The 27042-nt window shown below is 43.2% G+C and overlaps 1 protein-coding gene across 1 annotated transcript in view; it reads left to right on the forward strand.

Moving 5' to 3' along the window:
* The window catches only part of SERINC5 (serine incorporator 5), a 59089-nt gene extending 39319 nt beyond the window's left edge, over positions 1-19770 (forward strand). Inside the window, exons 5-12 of the mRNA XM_040421373.1 lie at positions 3515-3608; positions 6059-6270; positions 7444-7539; positions 10552-10678; positions 11378-11444; positions 16892-16931; positions 17748-17892; positions 18152-19770. Of these exons, the coding sequence (XP_040277307.1) occupies positions 3515-3608; positions 6059-6270; positions 7444-7539; positions 10552-10678; positions 11378-11444; positions 16892-16931; positions 17748-17892; positions 18152-18299 (929 nt within the window). The 3' untranslated portion in view covers positions 18300-19770. The remainder of the gene's footprint in view (positions 1-3514; positions 3609-6058; positions 6271-7443; positions 7540-10551; positions 10679-11377; positions 11445-16891; positions 16932-17747; positions 17893-18151) is intronic.
* The last annotated feature ends 7272 nt before the right edge of the window (positions 19771-27042 follow it).

Consider the following 27042-nt stretch of genomic DNA (forward strand, 5'->3'; position numbering starts at 1 on the left):
TCCCCAATTAAGTGGCCATGTCAGCTTTGAGCTATAATAGGGGAAATAAATGGATGCTAGGTACTGTACTTGGTGTATAATAGAGGTCAGGATTTTAGCATCGTTTTTCCATCTAATAATAAATATGTGAAACTTGCATGATCACAGCTGGATCTGTGTATTGCATTATTTTGACCACACAGACTTTTGTAAGATCATAGAATTAAAATAGAAAAATCGTGAAGTTTTGCTTCCTCTTTGCTGTAGCAGATGTTTTACTGCAGTATGTTTATAGCACACAACAAACCCTACAAGCCAGCCTTCAGAACTAATTTCGTTATATTTCAGCATTCATTTTTTCTCTCTACCAGAACAGGACAGTGGAGCTTGTGCTCCCAACATATACGCCACATGCGATCATAGTTTATTAATAATCGTTCATGTGTCCAGACATTATAAAATAAGTAGGGGGTTGTGTAGTGCATAGTGCAGCACTTACTAGCTTATCTGTCCGGCATCCGTTCCCCCGTTGTGCTCCCCTTTTTCTTTTCCCACCTGGTATGGAAATGAATATCATTGGTACAGGAAGGAGGAGACGCCAGGGTTTCTCAATGGGCGTCTCCTTCTCTCTGGCTGTAGTGCGGTCCAATCACAGGGAGAAGGTGAGCTTTTTTTTTTTTCCTCCCGCTCTCCGCTGTGATTGGACCGCACTACAGCCAGGGAGAAGAAGACGCTCATTGAGAAACAGGGCAGTCTCCTCCTCCCTGTACCAATGATATTCATTTCCATACCAGGCGGGAAAAGTAAAAGGGGAGCACAACGGGGGAACGGACGCCGGACAGATAAGCTACTAAGTGATCTTACATGCCTGCACTATGCCCTACACAACCCCCTACTTTTTACATAATGTCTGGACCCATGAAAGGTCCTCTTTAATTCACCTTCTAATGATTGTGAGATATGACACTGCACATTCTGTTCCAGTCTATCCAGCAAAGCTGAAAAGTAATCTGTAGAAAACAGGAAGTGAAAATCCTGTTTCAACGGCTCTAGTAGCCAGTATAAAATTTGGAATATTGCACTATTCAATATGGGGGGGTTCACATTTTTTATTTATTTGAATGTTATGGCATAGAGCTGCATATGTTGGCACTGTACACTTGCTGTAGGAGATTTTCCCAAATTATGTACAAAACGTGCACATAGTGTGTGCATTAGGTGTGTCAGCTGCACTTAACAGTCCAGCCCAGGTCTATACGTATACCTACTATTCAAACATCGGAATAGTTTAGGATAGACACAACACTTCAAACATTACACAGTCCAACCTCATACCTTCACCCTTTGCAATTTCACCTGACTGCTGAGGGTCCCACAAATGGGACATCTTAATTTTCAGACTGGAAAACCCCCGGAGTAATATTCCTTGCTTTTTACTATTGTGCGATTGCCCAGATCCTTCATAGGGTAGCTGGATACTGTCGTTCACCATCGGACCCCACTGACAATAATGGGATCCAGCACTTTTGCCGGAAAGAGGCCGGATCCCATTATTGCCAGTGGCTAGGCTAAATCCGGTGAACTTTGGCAACCTGCTGGATCTGTTTAACACAAATGTGAACCCATAGAGTCTAAATGAGTTGGAGATCCATAGAGCATCATTTGTCGCCTCTGACATTCTACTCCCCTCTACTTGTCATATATCTAGAAGAAATTGTTTGGACATACAGTTGCAAGAAAAAGTATGTGAACCCTTTGGAATGATATGGATTTCTGCACAAATTGGTCATAAAATGTGATCTGATCTTCATCTAAGTCACAACAATAGACAATCACAGTCTGCTTAAACTAATAACACACAAAGAATTAAATGTTACCATGTTTTTATTGAACACACCATGTAAACATTCACAGTGCAGGTGGAAAAAGTATGTGAACCCTTGGATTTAATAACTGGTTGAACCTCCTTTGGCAGCAATAACTTCAACCAAACGTTTTCTGTAGTTGCAGATCAGACGTGCACAACGGTCAGGAGTAATTCTTGACCATTCCTCCTTTACAGAACTGTTTCAGTTCAGCAATATTCTTGGGATGTCTGGTGTGAATTGCTTTCTTGAGGTCATGCCACAGCATCTCAATTGGGTTGAGGTCAGGACTCTGACTGAGCCACTCCAGAAGGCGTATTTTCTTATGTTTAAGCCATTCTGTTGTTGATTTACTTCTATGCTTTGGGTCGTTGTCCTGTTGCAACACCCATCTTCTGTTAAGCTTCAGCTGGTGGACAGATGGCCTTAAATTCTCCTGCAAAATATCTTGATAAACTTGGGAATTCATTTTTCCTTCGATGATAGCAATCCGTCCAGGCCCTGACGCAGCAAAGCAGCCCCAAACCATGATGCCCCCACCACTATACTTCACAGTTGGGATGAGGTTTTGATGTTGGTGTGCTGTGCCTCTTTTTATCCACACATAGTGTTGTGTGTTTCTTCCAAACAACTCAACTTTGGTTTCATCTGTCCACAGAATATTTTGTCAGTACTGCTGTGGAACATCCAGGTGCTCTTGTCCAAACTGTAAACGTGCAGCAATGGGGTTTTTTGACAGCAGTGGCTTCCTCTGTGGTATCCTTCCATGAAATCCATTCTTGTTTAGTGTTTTACGTATCGTAGATTCGCTAACAGGGATGTTGGCATATGCCAGAGACATTTGTAAGTCTTTAGCTCTAGGATTCTTCTTAACATTAACCTCATTGAGCAGTCTGCGCTGTGCTCTTGCAGTCTGCGCTGTGCTCTTGCAGTCTGCGCTGTGCTCTTGCAGTCTGCGCTGTGCTCTTGCAGTCTGCGCTGTGCTCTTGCAGTCTGCGCTGTGCTCTTGCAGTCTGCGCTGTGCTCTTGCAGTCTGCGCTGTGCTCTTGCAGTCTGCGCTGTGCTCTTGCAGTCTGCGCTGTGCTCTTGCAGTCTGCGCTGTGCTCTTGCAGTCTGCGCTGTGCTCTTTCTCCATTTGTAGACAACTGGTCTTACCGTGGACTGATGAACAGCAAGGCTTTTGGAGATACTTTTATAACCCTTTCCAGCTTTATGCAAGTCAACCATTCTTAATCGTAGGTCTTCTGAGAGCTCTTTTGTGCGAGGCATCATTCACATCAGACAAAGCTTATTGTGAAAAGCAAACCCAGAACTGGTGTGTGTTTTTTATAGTGCAGGGCAGCTGTAACCAACACCTCCAATCTCATCTCATTGATTGGACTCCAGTTGGCTGACACCTCACTCCAATTAGCTTTTGGAGATGTCATTAGTCTAGGGGCTCACATACTTTTTCCACCTGCACTGTGAACGTTTACATGGTAACATTTAATTATTTGTGTGTTATTAGTTTAAGCAGACTGTGATTGTCTATTGTTGTGACTTAGATGAAGATCAGATCACATTTTATGACCAATGTGCAGAAATCCATATCATTCCAAAGGGTTCACATACTTTTTCTTGCAACTGTATATATTATTAGATGGCAACAACCCTTGATGTTTCTCTTGCAGTGTGGCGTTACGTTGGAGCAGTGTTCGGCTTTCTCTTTCTGATCACCCAGCTCATGCTTTTGGTTGAATTTGCTCACAAATGGAATAAAAATTGGTATGTTGTAATTTACTGGTTACACTTACTCTATGGCTCCCTTCACACTAGCGTCATGGCTCCATTATTAACTAATATTATAACCTTCATGATGGATCTGTTTTGTGCAGGTTTCTTCAAGATGTCCATTTTATTTTATTTGAAAGAAAAGCATCGAAAGCTATGTGTTTATGACCTGGAAAAAATGAAGAAACCTGAAAGGATGGACCCCAACAGTAGTGTCAACTTAAGGCTCCATTCAGACGTCCGTATGAATGGTCCGGATCCGTTCCACAATTATGCGGAACGGGTGCGGACACATTCATTTTCAATTGGGCCAGAAAAGTTCAGCGGCCCGGAACTTCCGGTCCGTGGCTTGCAAAAAAATAGAACATGTCCTATTCTTGTCCGCAAGAGCGGACAAGAATAGGCATTTCCTAATATAGTACCAGCCATGTGCACATTGCCAGTGTCAGTGTTTTGCGGATCCGCAAAACACGGACGCTTGAATAGACTTTAACTGGGGTTTTCTGGAATTTTTACATTGGTGCCTATTCAGAGCAGCTTCACTGTAGTACCTGACACAGCAGTGTCCATAGACTTATGACTGTGCCTAGTACTACAGCTCATGTAATATATATAAAACTGCGGCACTCGTGTAAATAGATAAATTGTACTTCTTTATTATCCATCCAGGAAAATTAGTAAATAAACTATGGTCAACGTTTCGGTCTCATCCCGAGACCGAAACGTTGGCCATAGTTTATTTACTAATTTTCCTGGATGGATAATAAAGAAGTACAATTTATCTATTTACACGAGTGCCGCGGTTTTATATATATTACATGTTCATTGGTCTTACCGCTGAGCACCGGAACATACCTAAGGAGTGCCGTCCAAACAACCTCTAGTACTACAGCTCAGCCTGGTTCACTTGAATTCATAAGATAAGTCATTAAAGGGGTTTTCCAGGATTTAGATATCGACAACCTATCCTCATGATTTTACATTTTTCATTTTTTAAATTTGTTGGTTAGTCACCAAAATGAAAACTGAGACCACCTACAGTAGACTGAAACATTGCCAGTCTGTTGGCCGCACAGTGATCTGCATTGAAAAGATTGTGCCTCTTATGGCTATGCAAAACTTTCCCAGATGCTTTGTGGTGTAGAAGAACTTTGCCATCAAAGACCGTTTTGAAAGAAGGTTTTCTCCTTTGGCCAAGGCCATATTCACATGTCTGCATTTGGTCAGTGTTTTCCATCAGTGATTTTTAGACGAAACCAGGATTGGAGCCTCCACAGACATAAGGTGTAAGGAAAAGATCTGCACCTGTTCTGTGTTTAGAACCGCACCTGGTTTTGATTTGGAATTGCTGATGGAAATCATGGACCAAGCACGTGTGAATGAGGCCTAAGGCATATAAATGATGTGAGAAGTCTCCCTACAAATAATTGTTATACTGAACAGATGTAGTCCAACCACGTGAGCCAAATTTAGTCAACAAATGTAGCCCTTAGGTCACTGTACACCAGTAGCTCTCATGGCCTTTGCATGTGACTTCCCAACTGTTGTGTACTAATGGCACCAGGGATATCATAGCTTGGTTTTGACCTTGCTGTGTAGGTCTAGTAATGCTAACTGTAGTACCATGTAATATATTTATTAGACATTTTGCCTTTGGATCAACACCAGATTTTGTATTTGAAAGTGACTTGCAACTTAGAAAAGGATCCCTCAGCCTTGGGTCATTTTAAATCTCCAGTGTATGTCACTGCCTACGTTATGTATTGTAAAGTATAATCGACTACACTCTTCCATATAGGTATATAAAAAGTTATAAAGACTTCTTTTTTTTAAAAAATTTTCACACATGGAGCCCCTATAAGATCCCCCGCTGGTGCATACACCAAACCTACAAGAAAAACATTATGTGAACAGGGCCTAAAGGTGCTCCTACAGCTTCAGTAGCTGGCACCGGATGCTTTTCTTCCCGGAAGAACAAAAGGATTAGGCGTTAAAATTCTATGCCCCCAATCCTTTGCTCCCCATCTGTCGAGAAAAATCAAGAGCTCCCCATACACATTAGATGGTCACCTGCCCCACCAGAAGTGGTGGAGTCGGCCAACAATACTGTAATGTGTATGGGGGCCTTAAGGCTGCCCATACACTTAGCAGTAGTGTGCCCCATGGCCGAGAACTGGGGAAAATGTTTATTTTCAGCAAATTCCCCACAGTTTTCACCTTCACTCTATACAAGCTGTGAAGAGTCGAGCAAAGAGTCCACTGCATGGTTCTCGGCTGCACAGCACACCACTGCTGCATTTGGGGAAACAACTGTTACTTTCAGGGATCAGTAGCATTCTTGTTCACTTCTGCTGCAAATATGTGACTACCCTTGTGATATATCTACATGATCTCCTTTTTATTGTTCTCATTAACCATCATGCTTTTGTACTTCTCATCATCAGGACTGCTGGAGCGCAGCATAATAGGCTGTGGAATGGAGCCCTGGCCATCGTCATCCTGATACTGTACACTGTAGCGCTTGGAGCGCTTGCCTTATTAGCATGGCTTTATACTCATCCCGAACACTGCCAGCTCAACAAAATCTTGCTCGGTGTCAATGGTGGTCTGTGCTTTCTCTTAGCCATAGTTTCTATTTTGCCATGTGTGCTAAAAAGTAAGTAAATCAACCTTTTGTTATGTGTATTGGGCTCATCTTATCATTGTGTCCTGCCATATGTGTGCACAGTATATTAAATGTTTGTCTTTCATTAAAGGGGTTGGCCACTTTCTGGTTCTTGTTGACCAGTGTGTTTGTAGGATCATTATATGGCACTTACTAAAATAGCCTTTGTTGAAATTCTGCGCCATTTTCTATATTTCATAAGGTATGCAGTGTTGTTTGCCAAGTCTTTTGTGCTGTCCACACAAAGGTTTTGTCCATAAGATGGCCGCTGATGGAGGGTCCTGTGACCAGGCAGATCACCTCCATGTGATGTCTCCTCCATTCAAGTGCTTGCACTGTTGGAAGTTTAGTGCAGGTTCAGAGTGTTTGAGTGGGGGAGGCTGACCCTCCATCCAGCCGCATCGTGTGGACAGCACCGAAGATTTGACTAAACTTGGGGCATGGCTTATGAATAGTGTTGAGCGAACTTGTTTTTCAAGTTCTGTGTTCAAAGTTCGGGTTCGTGTTATCGAAGGATCCCGTTATGGATTCCAAATTCCATTATGGTCCGTGATGGCGGAATCCATAACTGGAATCTTCGATAACCCGAACTTTGGATGCAGAACTTGAAACACAGCTGTAAAACGCTCAGGTGAGAACTATGCCCATAGGGGATGATTGGTTTTTGCCTGTTGAGCGTTTTACAGCGCGTAGAAACGCGCTGTAAAACGCTCAGGTGTGAACCCAGCCTAAAGGTGCCTCTAATCCATACTGTAGTTTCATGTCGGCCATAGAGATTTGCTGTTTCACCCCTTTCTTTAGGTTCTGCTCAGATTGTGTTTGGGCCACAGTACTGACTTAGCACAGCATCCCATACACATTGGTGTCCAGCCATCCTTTTAGATGGGGCCAGCTATGGTTCCTTGCACAGTTAGGTAGCCAGGAGTGCCACTGTAAAAGGAAAACTTAAAAGGGGGTGTAGCATAAAGTCATTCTACGGATCGGAGGAAGTCCAGAGGTCGGACCCCCACCAACCATAAAGTGACTTCGTAAGATGGGAATACCCCTTTTAAAGACACCATAGATTTTTGTTCCTTTTAATAATATTTCCTAATAAAATTATCCTATGCTGTATGAGAATATGGATTACTGAACTTATACCTCCATTTTCATTTGAATTTTCAGATCACCCTCAGTCTGGATTGCTGCAGACGGGAGTCATCAGCTGCTACGTCATGTATCTGACCTTCTCATCCTTTTCCAACAAGCCCCCAGAATTCAGTACGTTCCACCATCATAGTTACATACCAAGGGCTCCACGGTTATGTTTTGTAGTGCAACTTTCCAATAGAGCTACGATAGGAATATTTTGAATTGATGGCATCTTCTCCTGTGGACTACAGCTGTCTCTCCATAGTAGGACATTGGAAAGTCAGTCTACAGAAATCACCATGGAGCCCCGGGATACAGCCTGGATTTTTGCTCAGATATAGTTATGTGGCAGAGGTTAGCAGTTGGTTTTGAGCCGCATGTAGAATCAATGATACTGTTCTTTAGCCCATTTAAATATGCTATATGGACAAAAGTATTGGGGCACCTACACATTACACCTACAGAAGGTTTTTATGCCATCCCATTCTAAATCCATAGGCATTAATATGGAGTTGGTCACCATTTGAAGCTAAAACATCTTCTACTCCTCTGGGAAGGCTTCCTACTAGATTTTGGAGTGCGTCTTTGGGAATTTTTGCCCAATTATCTAGAAGAGCATTTGTGAGGTCAGACACTGATTTTGGAATAGAGGGCCTGGCTCGCAATCTCCATTTTGTAGTTCATCCTAAAGGTGAGAACTGTGATTCATCACTCCACAAAACCCGTTTCCGTCTCTCCAGAGTCCAGTGGCGCAGTGCTTTACACCATTTTATCCAATACTTTGCATTGTGCTTGGTGATGTAAGGCTTGCGTACAGGTGCCCATGCCATGTAGCTCCTGGCATAGCACAGTTTTTGTGCTAATGTTAATACCAGAGAAGGTTAGGAGCTCTCCAGTTACTGAGTCAGCAGAGCAATGGTGGGTTTTATACACTATGCTCCTCAGGACCCGTGAACCCAGCTCCATATATTTCCGTGGTCTCCTCTTTGTGGCTGTTGTTCATTGCTGTGGTTCCTAAACTCTTCCACTTTACAATAATACCTCTCAGAGTTGATGGTGGAATATCTAGGGGGGGGGGGGGAGGAATTTCAGGAACTGACTTGTTACAATGGTGGCATCCTATTACTGGAATTCAGTGACCTCTCCAGAACCGCCCGATCTTTCACGAATGTTTGTAAAGGCAAACTGCATGGCTAGTGCTGGATTTTATACACCTGTGGCAATGGGAATGAATGAAATTCACAGATTAAGGGGTGTGTTCCATTACTTTTCTCCATATAGTGTATATATTTTATATGTAGCGAGGCATCTCCCCAGGCAGCATTGTATCACAGGGACAAGCAGTTACCATATAAATTCCTGTAATGATCTGTTAGAAATGTTACGCCTCCACAACTGGATTGGCAGGCTGGCTCTGAAGATAGTACTCTAACCCTAAATACATTTGTGAAAAAAATACAGGAGGCCAAACATTTATTTATCTGGTCTCTGAAATATAGAAAAAATATGCACAAATGGCAGCTCGAAAATATATGTATGCAAAGAGTAGCTCTCCACAGCAGATGTGAAACTACAACTCATATCATGCTGCTTCTGGGACATGCTGGGAGCCATAGTTCCTGGAGAACCACAGTATTGGAGTACGTCTGGTCAGACCAGCTGTTCGGTTGCAAATCTATTGTAAATTATAAACCCATAGGTGCTTCTTACTGCCATTTTTCAGTTTAAAGGGTTTCTGTCACCCCATTAAACCGTTTTTTGTTTTTTTTTCTTTACTAATATTCCCTATAGTGCGATCTCATGATACATAAGCAAATTAATCATTTTGGTTCAGTAGAATTTGCTAAAAATCGATTTTTAAAATATGCTAATTACCTTGCTACCAGCAAGTAGGGCGGCTACTTGCTGGTAGCAGCCGCATCCTCCGATGGTAATGACGCCCCCTCGGCATGCTGATTGACAGGGCCAGGTAAGGGAATCGTTCTCTGCTGGCGCTGTTAGAATTTGAAATCTCGCGCCTGCGCCGTACCTGTCTTCAATCGGCGCAGGCGCACTGAGAGGCGGCCGCTCTCTCGACCGCTCCATCCTCAATGCGCCTGCGTCGATGACGTCATCAAGTACACCCGGAAGAGATTTATTATTAATAATCGTTGGTGGTATAGTGTTAATAACTGTCATTTTTATAAAATTATTTATTCCCATTTCGTTGGTGGTTTTTGTGGCAGCATGCTTATTATGTACATACTTACCTGATTCGAGCATCCAGCGACGTCACCAGACTCTCCGCCTCCTTCCAGCGATGCCGGCGTCTTCTCTTCCGGGTGTACTTGATGACGTCATCGACGCAGGCGCATTAAGGATGGAGCGGTCGAGCGAGCGGCCGCCTCTCAGTGCACCTGCGCCGATTGAAGACAGGTACGGCGCAGGCGCGAGATTTCAAATTCTAACAGCGCCAGCAGAGAACGATTCCCTTCCCTGGCCCTGTCAATCAGCATGCCGAGGGGGCGTCATTACCATCGGAGGATGCGGCTGCTACCAGCAAGTAGCCGCCCTACTTGCTGGTAGCAAGGTAATTAGCATATTTTGAAAATCGATTTTTAGCAAATTCTACTGAACCAAAATGATTAATTTGCTTATGTATCATGAGATCGCACTATAGGGATTATTAGTAAAGGAAAAAAAAAAAAAACGGTTTAATGGGGTGACAGAAGCCCTTTAAGTGTCTTAGGTGGTAAGATGGCACAAATACATTACTGAAAATTAAGGGCTCGCCAGGATTAGAGAAAAATAAAATAAAAAATTATATATATATATGTATATATATATATTTTTTTTGTTCCATAAACAGCACCACCTTTGCCTATGAACGGTGTTTGGTATTACAGCTGACCTTCTTTCACAACTATGGAAGTCAACTGCAATACCAGACAAAGCCTATGGACCAGAGGGGCTCTGTTCCTGGAAAGAAAGCGGAACCGATCTTCTTAACCCTGGAGATGTTTTTTGAGATCACTCTCTGAAGAAATCCAGTGATCTATTAGCTTTGGTATAATATAAATGATTTAAGCTGTTGTTCTTTGTACTTTTTGTTATATGTGTGTTTTATTCATGTCACTTCTGTTTTTTGTCTATTATGAAAAGTTGTGGATGATGCTGGGAAGAACATCACAGTGTGCGTCCCCAGCTTCACTAATGGGATTAGTCCGGACGAGCGGTGGGTGTCCCTGCTGGGCGCCATCATTCTGCTTGGCTGCATATTATACAATTGGTGAGTTCATGTTCTCGACATTTGGTGTAATGCTGCTATAATGGCTGGATTTCAGTGCGATAAGGCTAGGTTCACATCTGCACTGGATACCACCTCGCACCTCCGGATCCCCATTCCCTGTAATGGGATCCAGACGCTTTCCGGCATATATGTCAGTTTTCGGCTGAAAAAAAAAAATGCTGCGTGTAGTATTTCTTGTCCGGCCGAAAGTCTGCATGTACGCCGGATACAATGAATTCCGGCAGTCTGTTCCTCTGCAGGAGTAAAAAGTGCAGATGTGAACCCAGCCTGGTCTAGTGGTCAGCCGCCTCTGATCTTCCAGACCACGCTTAATGGCCAGACCCATTCCTATCTTTCTCTAAGAACTTGAGAAGGACTAGCCTGCATTTTTTTTTTTTTACCCTATAGTCAATACCTGGAATGTCTGACAGTTTTCATACCACAGCTATAACAATTGGGATATGTTCACACAGGTTAGATTTGTTGCAGAAATTTCTGTGACTCAAAACCAGTGCAATGCATCAGAGTTTGGTACGCATAGATTTCTGCAAGCTCCATTTCGATGAAAGTGACAGTCGCATACGTTTTTCCAAAACATTTGGTTAAAACTGGTTTATTCAAAGCGAATTTTACAAAAATATTTGCACAACAGAAAGTAGTGAGTTCATGGCCTAAACCAGGTATGTTTCTTTGATACAGTCTTACCTCTACAACACGATCCAGCTGGGATGCCCTAATGGGAAGATATGGACCACCGGAAGAAGAAGTAAGTTCCTGATCATCAAATAACTGCTTTCATAGTTGTCTCCTGGTTTGCGTTCACTAAACTTTCAGCATGCCATTATGGAGCTGGGACCCCAAACCTTCCCGTATCAAAACGGTCCTGCCCTGCAAAGTTCAGTAAACAAAAATTTAAAGGGGTTCTGCAGTTATTTTAAACTGATGATCTATCCTCTGGATAGATCATCAGCATCTGATCGGCAGGGGTCCGACCCCCGGGACCCCCGCCGATCAACTGTTTGAGAAGGCAGCGGCACTCCATGGCCTTCTCACTGTTTACCACAGGCCTAGTGACGTCACGATTAGTATCACTGGCCTGGGCGGGGCTAAGCTCTGTTCACTTGAATGAAGCTTAGCCCCACCCAGGCCAGTGATACTAGTCGTGACGTCACTGGGCCTGCGTTAATCAGCGAGAAGGCCGCGCCGCTACTGCCAGCGCCGTTGCCTTCTCAAACAGCTGATCGGCGGGGGTCCCGGGGGTCGGACCCCCACCGATCAGATGCTGATGATCTATCCAGACTCTATGTTCGCCGTGCCCGTGTTCCAGACCGCAAATGGCAGTCTGCAAAACACAGGCACCAGCTGTGTGAACTCCGCATCGCGGATGCACACCCATTGACTTGAATGGGTCTGTGATCCGCAAGATACGGCAAAAGATAGGATATGTCGCAGTTCTGTTTCATATGATTTATTGGAGTATGAGATCCGAAACATCAGTTAAATACATTGCAGTTTTTATTGGAGTTGTGCAAAGGGTACTCCTGGAGGCTGGTATCACACATGCCGTCTTTTGAATGACCGGAGTCTACACTTGTGTTTGGGTCAGAAAACAGTATCAAAACCATGAAAATGGCATGTGTTGTTCCAATCTAAGGGCTCGTGCACAAGGCCATTGTCGTATTTGAAGTCCGCAAAACACGGACACTGTCCATGTGTGTTCCGCATTTTGCGGAACAGACCGTTCTGCCCTCTATAGAACTGACCTATCCTTGTCCGTGGAACAGACAAGAATAGGACATTTTCTATTTTTTATTTTTTTTTGTTGTGGAGCCACGGAACGGACAAATGGATGGGAACAGCACACTGTGTGCTGTCCACATCTTTTCTGGCCCCGTTGAAGTAAATGGGTCCGCAAAAAATGCAAATCGGTTGCGGACAAAAACGGTTGTGTGCATGAGCCCTAAGGCTGCTTTCACATGTCCACTAAACATTTTCTATTGTGTTAGCATTACTGCTGCAGAATCTGGACTTCCATCTCTTCGAACTGCACTGAACTTACCATAGGTTTGTCATCTCGAGTCTGGTTCAGCTGAACCACGGAAGGTCCAGGCGTTTAAGAAAATCTGCCTAGAACACTAGATTCTTAAAGGGGTTGTTTCACTTCAGGAAATGGCCTCATCATGTAGATGAAGTTAATAAAAGGCACTTACTAATGTATTGGGATTGTCCATATTGTCTCCTTTGCTGGCTGGATACATTTTTCCATCACATTATACACTGCTCGTTTCCTGCAGGGTGGTCGTGCTTGCACACTGCAGGAAAAATCACTGGCCTCTCTGTTGGCCGGGACCGTGGGAACGCACATAGGCACACATTCGCAGCAGCTCCTGCCGCAGCCTCCTCATATCTGTCCTGCAGCAGTGGCTGTAACCCCCGGATATGGGTGGTGTATAATGTGACAGAAAAATGCATACATGTCATATTACGGTATCTGCTTGCTATTTAATGATCTGAAGATTCCATTGAGAAAGTCCTTGATCATTACACTACAACCATTTTATCCAGTGATCTTTTCAGAAGTGCTTGCCTTGGAGAGATACAAGTCATGAGGACGCTTTGTTTCCTTGAAGTAAGCTGCCCCCAGCTGAATCTTTTCTTCTTTTTCTTTTTTTTTTTGCTAGCGTAATAAAATCTTGCAAGACATGAGCCAATAGTCTTCCTGTTTTTGCAGCTGTTCTTCGAGTGTCTGTCTCCTTCAGCTATAGCCATTTCTGGTTGCAATGTGTATTGTAAGTGCTGGTCTCGTTTTTATGTCCGGTGTGGCAGTCACTTTGGTTGTGAGGTTAAAGGGGGTCGTCAGGTAGGGTAGGTCCCCCAAAACATATAACCACGTCTTTATTGTGATAATCTGGTCCTTCAATCCTGAGAAATTCTTCTTCATTTTATTTTTTGCATATAAGGCATTCAGTGCACTGTGGGCAGGACTGCTCCATTTGGTGCACTTGGCTTCCCCACATTATCGCTACCAGCTCTGCAATCTCAGGGACTGTCAATCAAACAGTAGGGGAGGTGCCGGCTGCTGTTACTGGTAAATGATTGGGCACCGAAAACTTTATTTGCATAAAAAATAAAAGGATTAGAAGAGAGCATTACTTGCACAGCATTGTTAGAGCAGCTGTTGGTGCTCCAGAGCTGCTCTTCTGATTGGAAGTACGTAGTGATAGGAATCCACTCATTGGAAGACACAGACCGGTAGAGACGGTCGCTGGGGGTGGCTTCTTGCGCACAAGAGCTGTGTCAGGCATTCTATTGGAACACACTGAGTCGCACGGACAGGCAACTTTCTTAAAAAATTTTTACGAGAGCGTTACACACCAAAATATGAAGGAGAGGGTATGCACACGAGTCCCATGCAGATTCACTGTTTCCTCCTCTGTGCTGTGAACCGTAGCGTCTGCCAAATGCACGGAGCACCAGCTTCCACTCTGATTCCAAAGAAATCCTCAGACGGTTCATGTCGGGCTGTTTGCTTTGTAGAAGGCCGTATTTACCAAGGCGTCGGCTGTACTCCCATGCCGTATTCTGCAGCTAGCTCCCTAGTACTGCACCTTGTGTGAAGTAGAGTTGTTGCGATACCAAATTTTTGATTCGGTTTCGATACCATGAAAAAGTATTGCGATACTCGATACCATTCGATACCACGCGAAAAAAATAAACAAAAAAAGCCACGTGCATTCCTCATTTTTAAAAATGGCGAATCGCGCAGTTTTTATTTTATTTTTTCTGTTCCGGCATTCACCACCTAGATTTTTTTTTTATATTTTAATAGTTTGGACTTTTCTGACGTGGCGATGTAATATGTTTATTTATATATTTTATATGTGAAATTGGGAAAAGGGGGGTGATTTATACTTCATATTTTAGTGTTTTTTTTTTTTTCACTTTTTATTTAATAACTATTTCCCCCCTTAGGGGCTAGAACCTGGGATCTTTCATCCCTTTTCCTATTCACCCTGATAGATCTCTATCAGGGTGAATAGGACTCCACACTGTCCCTGCTGCTCTGTGCTTTGTGCACACAGCATCAGGGATGTTACCATGGCAACCAGGGCTTCCTGGCTGCCATGGTAACCGATCGGAGCCCCAGGCTTACACAGCTGGGGCTCCGATCAGAAGCTGCCACTGCACCACCAATGAGGGGGAGTGGAGAGGTCCCTGTGGCCACTGCCACCAATGATTTTAATACTGGAGGGTTGAGAGGGGCCGGCGCACTGTGCCACCAATGATTTTAATGGGATGGGGGGATTGAGGGGGGGGGCACACTGCACCACCAATGATTTTACCCCTTTATACAGGAGGCGGGTACTAGCAGATCAGCGGCAGTTAACTGCCGCTGATCGCAGCTCCCTGTCAGGGGCAGGGTGCCGGCAATGCGATTCTGCTGCCGGCACCCGCCTCCTGTATGTGTTAAAGACTGACTACTGTATATGAGTCCAGACTTTCACTATTAGGCCACACAGAGCGGCGCCCAGCGATGTCTCAGCACTCACCATTTAGTCCTGGGCGCCGCTCCGTTCGCCCGCAGTGCCCCATTACTGTCTCCTCTCCTGCTCCACATGCTGCTGATTACTATCGGAGCGATGGGAGGAGACATCAGCTTCACTAGTGGGCGTTCCTTCTCCCTGGCTGTAGCGCTGTCCAATCGCAGCGCAGGGAAAAGGAACGCCCACTAGTGAAGCTGATGTCTCCTCCCATCGCTCCGATAGTAATCCTATCATTGGGGGCGCAGTGCGCCCGCCCCTCCTCCGCCCCTCTCTTCTCATTGCCGCCCCTCCTCCACCCCCTCTCTTCTCATTGCCGCCCCTCCTCCGCCCCTCTCTTCTCATTGCCGCCCCTCCTCCGCCCCTCTCTTCTCATTGGTGGCAGCGGCAGCAGCACAGGGGGAGGGAGGACAGCTTCCTTCTCCCCGTGCTGCTGAGAGAGAACATGAGCGCGCCGATAGCAGCGCGCTCATGTTCAGAGATACTAGACTGCGCAGAAGCGCAGCCCAGTATCGAAAAAACGGAAATCCCGGTATCGTATCGATACCGGGACAAAAGTATCGATTGGGTATCGAAATTTCGATACCCGCAACAACCCTAGTGTGAAGGTTCATCAGCAGGGGCGTAGCTATAGGACGTGCAGAGGTAGCAGTCACTACCGGGCCCAGGAGCCTGAGGGGGCCCAAAGACCCTTGTGCCACATAAGATGACACCAGTATTATAGAAAGTGCTTGCTGGTCAAGGTACACCTCTGGTTGGAGGGAAGGGGTTAGGTCAAGAATTTGTTTCAATTTTTGCCTAAGGCTATGTGCTTCCCTGGCCACAAAGCACTGAGGGAAGGGGGGCCCAAGCTGATCTCTTGCACCAGGGCCCATGAGCCTTTAGCTACACCCGTGTTCATAGGATAGCAGTATTGCATGCCAAGTTGCCCACTATGCGGGCAGTTTGGCGGGAATGTTATCTGCAGCGTTCATCAGGGCCAAGCTCAGATACCTTCAGTATATAACAGTCCTGCATGGAGTACCGCCATATTATGGCTCCATCCTGACTTGTACAGAGCTATAAACCTCTATAGGGCTCTACTGTCCCTCCATGTACCTCGATTTCATACAGAGCTTCTATATGGGGGGGAGGAGGAGATCAAAACTGGTGTAAAGGAAATGTGACTTTGTTGCCCATAACAAACCAATCAGATATATCATTTCATTTTCCAAAGGAGCGTTGCAAAATGAAAGGTGGAATCTGATTGGTTGATATTGGCAACTAAGCCGGATTTCCTCTGCACCAGTTTTGATAAATCTCCCCCATATGTGTGTTGGATTCAGTCTGTGCTCTGTTCCATTAAATGCTTTATTATGGAGGTATCCTGACCTAAAAACAATGATTCTATGGGAGACTATCTCCAGTACACAGTGCCATACTGACACACAATATGGCGGCATTAAAAGGTGTCTGAGGCTCCACAGTAGGGAGCTAGACTCCATGTGCCTCTATGCAGCCTCCTTGCACAAGGTCCTGCCATGTGCATTACATTTTTTTTTATTCCAAAAAGAGAAAATGCAATGATCTATTTCAAAGGACCCTTGGACATAGCAGGTGGACGGACATGTACGTGTACCTGGTGTTGCGTGTGCAGGACGCAGTCTGATGTTCTGCTTGTGTTTGTTTGTAGGTGGCTCGTTGTTGCTTTTGCTGTGGAAACGGTCAAGAAGGTAAAAATCTTTATTGCATATGTCATTAGTATATTCACATATAAGACTACTATCACACTGCCGTTTGGTGCGGATCCGTTTGTATTATCTTTATCATAGCCATAACGGATCCGTCTTGAACACCATTGAAAGTCCAATGGGGGATGGATCCGTTTTCTATAGTGTCAGTGAAAATGGATCCTTCCCCATTGACTTACATTGTGTGTCAGGACGGATCAGTTTGGCTCAGATTCGGCAGACTGACACTAAAACGCTGCAAGCAGCGTTTTGGTGTCCGCCTCCAAAGCAGAACGGAGCCAAACTGATGGATTCTGAGCGGATCCTTTTCCATTCAGAATGCATTAGGGCAAAACTGATCTGTTTTGGACCGCTTGTGAGAGCCCTGAACGGATCTCGCAAACGGAAACCAAAATGGCAATGTGAAAGTAGCTTTTTTTTAAAGGGGTTTTCCCATGGGGGAAAAAAAGTGGATACATGATTGGTGGTGGACGGACCAGCGGGGCCTCCCCCCAGCTGATCATCAGTGGGGATCCTGAGTTCCTCTGAATGGTGCAACAGTCACAGATGTCCACTGCTGCCCCGTTCCACTCTGTGGGACTGCTGGAGCAGGGCGCTGTGCTTCTCTGTGGATAGGGAATATGTGTTTTTCATTAGAAAACCCCATTAGGTATGTTAACCCATTACTGGCCTGGCCCCACCATTGTAGGCTGTGTGAAGTCTCACAACTGTGCCCACTAGTGAATCTAACCAATAGGTTTATATTAGCCACTTCTGTGCTATGGGTTTTAGTAAACTTACATTTTTGCACTTAAACAGACCAAGACGAAAGAGTTGAAGCAAAGGGAGGACAGATGGTGGCCTATGATGAGGAGATAAAGACGGCCTACAGTTATTCTGGCTTCCACTTCATCTTCTTCCTCGGTACTTTATACATGATGATGACCATGACCAACTGGTTCCAGTGAGTAGCAGCACATTGTCTTGATAAGATGTTTTCTAATGTTCCCTGGACAGACTTATTGTACCGGATGTATGGACAGTCCATGGAGGTGGCTGTCTCCTCATCCATCCTGCACATACTGCATTTAGATCTGAAGGAAAAGTTCTGATTAGGGCTGTTGCATCAAAAAAGTGAAGTATTGACTCTATGACTTCAGGTCATGTATATATGCTCCTTTATGAAAGTTGCGTCAGGTTATTTTTCTTCTTTTTTTCAACAGCTACAACCACGCTAATATCGAAAAGTTATTTGTGGGGAGCTGGTCACCTTTCTGGATCAAAATGGCATGCTGCTGGGTGTGTGTGGGCATCTACCTCTGGACTTTACTTGCTCCCGTGTGCTGCTCAAGAGGAGGATACGTAGTATAAATATATTATGCGCCATCATGACTTTTTATCTGTTACACCTTCTTAACCCAGATGTGGTGGAGCATTTGTCTTTTTTATGTTTTTTTTTTGGGGGGGGGGGGGGGGGCTGTCTTATTTTACATTTCTCCCTAAAGCATATTGTGCAGGACACAGTCATCAATAAATGGATTTTTAGAACAGTGTTAGCGTGTGGAAGAACATGAAGACCCGTGAGATCCTTCATGTGCTTGTCTTTGTCTTCAGAACAATATTTCAGTGTCTTACACTTTGTGCCGTTCATAATTCTTTCTTTTTTTTTACTCCTATACATGTGAATAGGGCTAGATATAGGTAGATTATAGGTACAAAGTACCGCTAACTAAAAACACTTATTAAACCATTTTAAAATAGCTGAGTAAAGGATCGAGCTTGGAGGAGCCATGGGCTCGGAGCTACTCATCGTAGGGTAGGTTAGAGTTGTTGTTTGCTCTTCAGTTCGAGTTATTTACTAGACATAGGTTGTGATGTACTAGAACTTCTCCTATTTATTTAGTTTCAAATGTCTTCCTCAGACTATGGCCTCCTTCTTTTTACCTTTTAAAAATGTGCAACTTTTTGTACTTTTTTTTTTTTTTGTACTTTTTGTCTCCTCTAACATCTCCTCTTGTATTATACTGTACATATACAGTGACTGTAGCCATGATAATAAGGAGTAAGATGGGGAAAAAATGAGATGATGCAAGACAACGTCTTACTTAGGTAGTAACAGTCTACGTTATCTGACATGTTAATCCCCAAAATTAGACCTCCAATGATGTTCTTGCTATACCCAGAATTTACACAGAATGCCTGCGTAACGTAATCTGTACAGTAGATGAAAATTGTTTGTGTACTGCAATTTTTCTAAGCCAATGTTTGTGCATGTTCCTTTTTATTGTACTTTGTGTTTGAGCTCAGGTGCTGCCATATCATGGTTCTTTTATAGGTTTTTGGGTGATTGTTATTTCATTTAGTTTAGTTTTTTACATTTCTCTCCAAGGGCTATTCTTGAGCCTCATTGCTTAGGTCAGAAATTACCCCAAACCATGTTTTTTTTAATATTATTATCGTTTTGGGCAAACTTGTGCATCGGGCAAATTCTGTTAAGGGAACATATTCTCAGCCCAGACATTAAGTTTACTGCGATATTCAACCGCCAAACCAGTTAAATTCAGTTTTGTTTAGTTTTTTTTAGGTTGGGAATGTTTTTTAAGTTCTCAAAAATTCACCCATGGTTCCTTTCACAGTGTGCAGATCTTGGGGGTTCTGCTTACCCAAAATAATAAGACAAAAATGATGTACACAGATTGATGCCATAATGTAACCCTGAGAATAGGATGGATCATGGCACCAATCTTTGCAGACATCATGGGTATTCACTCTCCAGAGAAGTGCTGGGAAACATTCTCCATCAGATGACTAGATCATGGTGGCCGGAAAATAAGGTCTCGTTCACTCGCATTTTTCAATGGCCCCGCAAAAATTATAGATCATGTCCTATTTCTAAAATGGGCTATCCGTTCTGTTACGCAAAAAGGCACATGGGCGGCATCCCTCGTGTGAACGAGCCCTAAGGTTGTGTTCACATCAGGTTTATGCCCTAAAAGATATATGCTTGTATAAAACAAAAAACCTAAATAAATATATATATATATATATATATATATATATATATATATATATATATATATATATATATATATATATAGTAAATATACTGTGTATATATATATATATGTATGTGTATATGTTTTTCCAATGGGAAGTGGGTCATATGATATATCATTCTTGGCTACAATTCAATAAGAAACACACTGGAAGTCTCAGATTTGACCTATGTTTACATCTTTAGGAGTTAGGCTGCTTTCACACTCGCGTTTGGTGCGGATCAGTCATGGATCTGCACTGACGGATCCGTTCCGATAATACAACCGTCTGCATCGGTTCAGTTTGTATTATCTTTAACATAGCCAAGACGGCTCTGTCTTGAACACCATTGAAAGTCAATGGAGGACGGATCCATTTTCTATTGTCCAGATTGTGTCATAGAAAACAGATCTGTCCCCATTGACTTACATTGTGTGTCAGGACGGATCCGTTTGGCTCAGTTTAGTCAGATGGACACCAAAACGCTGCAAGCAGCGTTTTGGTGTCCACCTCTGAAGTGGAATGGAGACGCAATGGAGGCAAACTGATGCATTCTGAGCGGATCCTTTTCCATTCAGAATGCATTAGGGCAAAACTGATCCGTTTTGGACCGCTTGTGAGAGAACCATGACTGATCTCACAAACGGAAAGCCAAAACACCAGTGCTTTACATGACGTGTTCTATTTGTCCACCATTCTGCCGGATGCACATGGTTAAATGTTTAATCCAGTCTTTGTGAACATGCATCACCTAACATATGAAGGAGGTCTATCTGTTCTGTCGGAAAGTTCTTCATTTACTTTTAGTGAGAAATAAGCCATTAACATAAATGATCTGTTCGTGGCACACACATAGGTCAGTCTTAGGCTACATTCACACGAACGTTGTGTTTTGCAGATCCGAAAAACACTGATACCGGCCCATGTGCGTCCCGCAATTTGCGGACCGCACATGCCGCGGCTATCATTGAAAATGCCTATTCCGGTCAGCAATTGCAGACAAGAATAGGACATGTTCTATTTTTTTTTGCGGGGCCGTGGCACGGAGCAAACAGATGCGGACAGCACACGGTGTGCTGTCCGCAACTTTTGCGGCCCCATAGAAATGAATCGGTCTGCACCCGCTCCGCAAACTTGCAGAACGGATGTGGACTAATTCCTACTCATTGTGATGAATATTAAAGAGGACATGTCTATTTTAGTAACTACTTGCATTCCCCATGTGATAATAATTCTGCAGCATCTATTATTATGACTCTAAGATGTGCCATTCCTTTATTAGTCTTGCTAGAAGTTATGAATTAATTACTAGCAGTTTGCAATGAAGGTCCAGATGGGTGCTCCCACTTGGGGGTGTCCCTGCACAGTCTGACACTATCCAATAGAGGAATGGCAAATATAGAGTCATAACAAAAGATGCTCCAGAATTGCTAGTGGTGAATATGTATACCAATTCACTAGTATACAAGTGACGGGGCTGCTGCCTGTTATCTATCCTCTGTCTACTTCTAGTAAGGGCTATGAGTGTATGTATGACCTAGCCGGGTTCTGCCTGTCATTCGTATTGATTGTGTGACTATGTTAGAATTGGCAATACAGGGAGTGTTCTGTCAAACGGTTTTGAATTGGTCCAATCAGACTGTCCTCAAACCAGAAAGGACCAGTCAAAAATTGCCAATTCCGTTTTTACATTCTGGAATCCGATGTCTGATAGTTTGCTTTGGTTTATGGGACACATGTCTATAGAAACCTGGCAGACCTCCAGCACAGAAAAAGAGAAATGATATATACTCTAGACTGGACATGTTGCATATTGTTCTGGTATCTGTGGTAACTAAGACGGTGTATGAACGGAGGACTTTCTCTATATATTACCATTTTATGTTTTTACTTTTTGTCAGTTATACATTGAAGTATTTAAAGTAAAGCATCTTTATAAAAGATCATATATTCTATAGTAATATAAACTGTATAAAGGCTATGCATAAATACATGTACCTAAACTTACCAAAAACTTTACTTTTTGTTACTTTGTTGAAGCTGTGAATCTTCCAGAGCCATTGAACAGCAGATGTTTTTGTTCTGAATTTTGTAGCTATATTGATTTTTTTTTTTTCTTCTGAGATTCTGATATTGATGACCTATTCTCAGGATAGGTCATCAATATCAGATCAGCGGGGGTCCGACACCCAGGACCCTCACAATCAACTGTTTGAGGAGGCCGAGGTGCTCACTGGAGCTTAACCTGCACAGCTCCGTTCATAGGATAGCGGCTATGCTTGGTATTGCAGTTCAGCACCATTCACTTGAATAGCGCTGAGCTGTGCCTAGGTCATGTTACCGATGAACATGACATCACTGGCCTAGGAAGAGGCCACAGCACTCAACAGGCACCTGATGACCTGAGGATAGGTTATAAATATCAGAATCTTGGAAAACTCCTTTAAAACAGATCTGTCTAGTCTCCTATCTGGGCACAGTGTAGGAAAGATGAGGGGATGCTGAGCTTGGCGATGTATAGTTTCCCATGATTTATTTCAGTATTTTCATATAAAAAGCTGTATAAATGATGAGTCATGGAGAAAGCCTGAGAGTCCTGCTTAGCCCCGCCTACACACCGCCAAGCAGGACTCACAGGCTTTCTCTAGGAGTCCTGAATGCATTTAAACACCCTTTTACATGAAAATACTAAATCAAATCCTAACCACTATATATCCCCAAACTCTGCATCTCCCCGTCTATCCCATCCTGCCGTTATATGGTGTAATGTAGGAGACTTACAGATCACCTTAACCATTATTTATTGTGATTATATTAGTTTTCAATTTAGGGAATGTTTGAGTTTTAGAAATGTACATTATTGGAGTCTGGGAGTGGTGTCGGTGATACCTGGAATAAAAAGGTCCTGGCACTAAGACTATGCATCAGGATACCGGTTGGGGGAAGGGGTACTGCTCTCACTCCCCCCACACCCCTCCCCCACACCCACACATACACTATGCAGTTTTATCAAATGTCTGTATATCACATTCGAAATAATATTGGAACTGGAGAGCCCTATTTCTAAAGTGTGTGGAAGAGCGTGACTGATGTTACTTACTATAGCTGTACTGCCAGCTGTCACATTAGGAAGGGCAGGCCTGGGTAATGTGCCCAGGTCACAATGCTGTTAACATGCTGTAGTTACATTACCTATCTAGTAAGCCAGTACTAGTGGCATTTATATCCAACGCTCCAGTTTTCTTTGTTGTTATATCTAGTATACCAGGGCCAGTTTACCTATGTTTGCTACATTATTATATTTGTTGCATTTTTCCATGCTGCTTTTTATATACATTTAACCTCTGCTCGCTGCATACGATCATACTGTATATTCACACAAACTATTCCGAATATACCAGTCATTCATCTGCTTGCTGCATAGTATTATATACAGTAAGACTCTGACAAGCAAAAGAAGGCCTTGTGTGAGATTAGAAGAATATGACTGTTTTCTTCCAGGAACAGTGCCACTCTAGTCCATAGGCAGTGCTTGGTATTGTAGCTCAGTTCCATTCACTGTATTTCAGAGGGCTGAGCGGCATTTCCACAGACACATCATAGACCAGCGTGGCACAGCTTGTTGTGGAAGCATATTCTCCTATCTTGTGCTCCTGTGCATTAAAAAAAACTCTTCCAGGGAGAAGGTCCCCTGGACAACTTATCTTGGAAGCTATGAGGACAGCAGACTGTGTACAGAAATTTTTACAGAAAATGTACCACCCCTTTAAATGGGTTGTGCCATAAACTACTTTTCACCCTAAAGTGTATTTTCATCAAGCATTCTAGGTCCCATTCTTCCTTGGATTGTTGGTTTTTCACAATTTTTATCCCCAATTTACCTCACTTGCAGTTTTCTCTTATCCCCCATGCTTGAATCCTGCTTCCTGGTTTGTCATGTGACTGCTGTCCCATCATGCCTTAGGTCAGGGAGCGGTGTCCTGACATCAGCAGAACATGCCACACTAACCAGTTCATTTTCTACCTACCCATCTAAAAAAAAAATTGTGTAACTATTTATAACGGACACAACGTGCGCTAATGTCCATTATTTGTTAGAGCAAAATTCATCCTTGTGTTTATTTATCCATCCATAACTGACACTGTAAGGGTACGTTCACATCTCCGGCTTGCCTGATCCGGCACAAATCCAGGAATGAGGCCTGATCACCACCAAACCCTATTATAGTCATGGGGGTTCGGGTGGTAAAATGCTGAATCTGGAGAAATCTGGCAGGCTTCTCCCTCCCGGAACAGCCTGCTGGATCCGCCACTGCAGTTGTGAACCTACCCTGACATGTAACTGACACTGCACAAAGAGAAGAGGTTATTAAAGGGAAGGAAAAGAAGCGCTCTGAGCATGTGCGTCCTGTATTACAAGGCTCCACTACAGGACGTAACCAACAGCAACTGAAAGTGAAAACCGATTTGCCACAGGGCACAACGATAGGCTAATAATGTTAGAATAAGGCAGTTTTGATAAATGGTGGTATTTGGGGAAAGTGATATAACAGCGATATCTGTTGGGGCGGGATACATTTATACTAGTGGCACAACCCCATTTAAGGTGTACATGCACTTGGCTATTCTGGAATCGGTATTCAGTATATGGATCCTTCCAACCTGTTGACTGTGATGGGTGTCTTACTGCAAGGATTTGTGTCCTTATATGCCATGGCTGTAGATTTCACAAAGCAGACAGGACACAGACCGGCAGGAGCAAAGCCCTGAACACTAATCACTTATATGGCAGACTTCTACCTGGGAAGGCTTTGCGCTGTTTTTTGTAGAACTGCTTAGAACTATAATGGCATCAGTCATTCTTGCTATTTGAAATGTGAGCAAAGGCATTAATAAATACATAAACGCATAAAAACAGATCTTTTTTAGTAGGGGCAGTAGCGGTAGTGATAAACCCATAGGTTTTACTACACCTGTATAGCAAAATAGTGTAAGCTACTAATTCTACCGTCATCTCTGCATTTGATCGTAGCTGCCAGGTTGATAATGTTTTTTCTGTGTTTAGGCTTTTTTTTTTTTTGTAGGATGGAAAGTGTTGCCCCTCTTCTTCTTTCGTTTTATTTTGGACTTGCATGCCATATTTCAGTATTGTTAATCCCTATTAATATTGACAGAGTTTCCATTGACATCTGGCTTTTGTTGTTCATCAGATGTTTAATAGTAGTGTAAATGGAAAAATTTGGTTTTTGCCATTAATTACTGGGGAAGTTTACACACATGCTTTCATAAATTGTGCACTTTTTTAATTTTAAATTTTTTTTTTTTGCTTACATGATTTTTATTAGATTTTTTTTAAATGTGAAACGCTTTCACAAAATGTTACTTTAAATCTAAACGTAACTAAGGCTTATGCACATGCCCGTATGTATTTTGCGGTCTGCAAATCACTTATGGTCTGATGTCCTTATTTTTTACAGCCCCATTGATATGAAAGGGTCCACATCCAAACAGCAAAAAAGGCTAATTCGGTGCGGAAAAAAACTATAAGTTCATGCGCATGAGGCCTAAAGATTAGGAAAAAAAAATCTTTCTTTGTCAGATACAGTGCCGCTGTTCCACTGACCGTGACTGGTATTGCGGCTAAGAGCCTTGTTCATTTGAATGGGACTGCGCTGCACCACTGGGCAGTCAGTGGACAACCCCTGTAATTATACTGTTACAGAAGAAAACCTCTTTTTCTAGTCTTAAACCGTTCATTTGGTATTGTTATCCTATACCGTAAATGAAAGTTTTAGGGTTTGTCAACCTCGTAACATTTTTTTAAAACTGCTTAAAATGGCGTAAAATAATAAAAGAAGTAATACTAACCTAACCAATGCCCTGCCGTTCCCATTTCAAAACATCTCCGTCCCCTCTTGGTCTCTATATACTGGCTTTCTAGTGATGATGTGTCAAAACAGACATGTGACTGTTGCAGTGAAAACCACTAAGGTAACTGCTCGAGTGGTCAAATCACCATGCTGACACATCGTCGGGGAAGGGGAGTCTATAGACCCCAGCGGGGATTGAGAAGCACTGAAATGGGAGCAGCAGGGAAACGGTAAGGCCCCATTCACAGTAGCCTCATCCGGCTCTGGATCTCCGCTGCATCCTAATATAGTCAGTGGGGACCCAGCAGTACACAGTCGTATCTGTCATTGCCGGATACGGTGAGATCTGGTAGCCTGATCCTCAGCCAGAACAGGCTACCGGATTCCAAACACAGGTGAGTGTGACTTGCTTTATATCACTATGAGCAAGTTTTTTAAATTTATAGGGCTATTTTCTAGGACTTTGAGGTGCCACATTTGAAACTTGCCCTAACTGGGGCTGGCCATTGGACAACCCAATCTTATGATCAGAACAGTGGTTGTCACATGTCACCATATGACATCCAGATCCTTACAGTTTTTTATTTTTCTGAACCCAGACAAGTATAAGACCCCCCCATACACATTAGACTATCAGCTAATCCTGCCAAAAGCTGACCTTTACCTAATGTGTGTTTCCAGCTTTACTTCCAAGATATAAAAGTGTGAAATAGATCAAGATTTAGTGCAATATTGAATATTATGGCTGTATAAAAAGATTTTTTCTTTTTTTTAAACTTAAAATATTTGGCTGCATTTTCTGTATTAAGTCTGTTACTTCTTTTCGTCCTCTGGTTTTGGTTTTCTTCCTAGTTATCTGGAGTATGTTACAGTTGGCTCTTCTCAATTTTATCATCTAGCTACTGTGGTAATACCGTACTAGATTTTCTACCGCCCTGAGAGCTGACCGGTCAATGCTTTAGTGAGAGTTCAGCATACACCTTCTGTAAAACCAGGGTCAGACCATTTGTTGCTTCCATTCTCCATTCTGATCATTTACAAGTAGCATTTTCTGCCTTTTGTATATGAGCTTCGTGAGCCACTTAATAAACTGGTCGGATCTTCCCCCGGAAGACTGGCATGTGAAACGTCAGCTTTAGTAAATTACCTCCATCATCTTCTCATGAACTTATGGGAGGAACGTGTTGTGATACCCTCTGTTGGCACCA

This window comes from Bufo bufo, chromosome 2, assembly GCF_905171765.1.
Source record: "Bufo bufo chromosome 2, aBufBuf1.1, whole genome shotgun sequence".
NCBI lineage: Eukaryota > Metazoa > Chordata > Amphibia > Anura > Bufonidae > Bufo > Bufo bufo.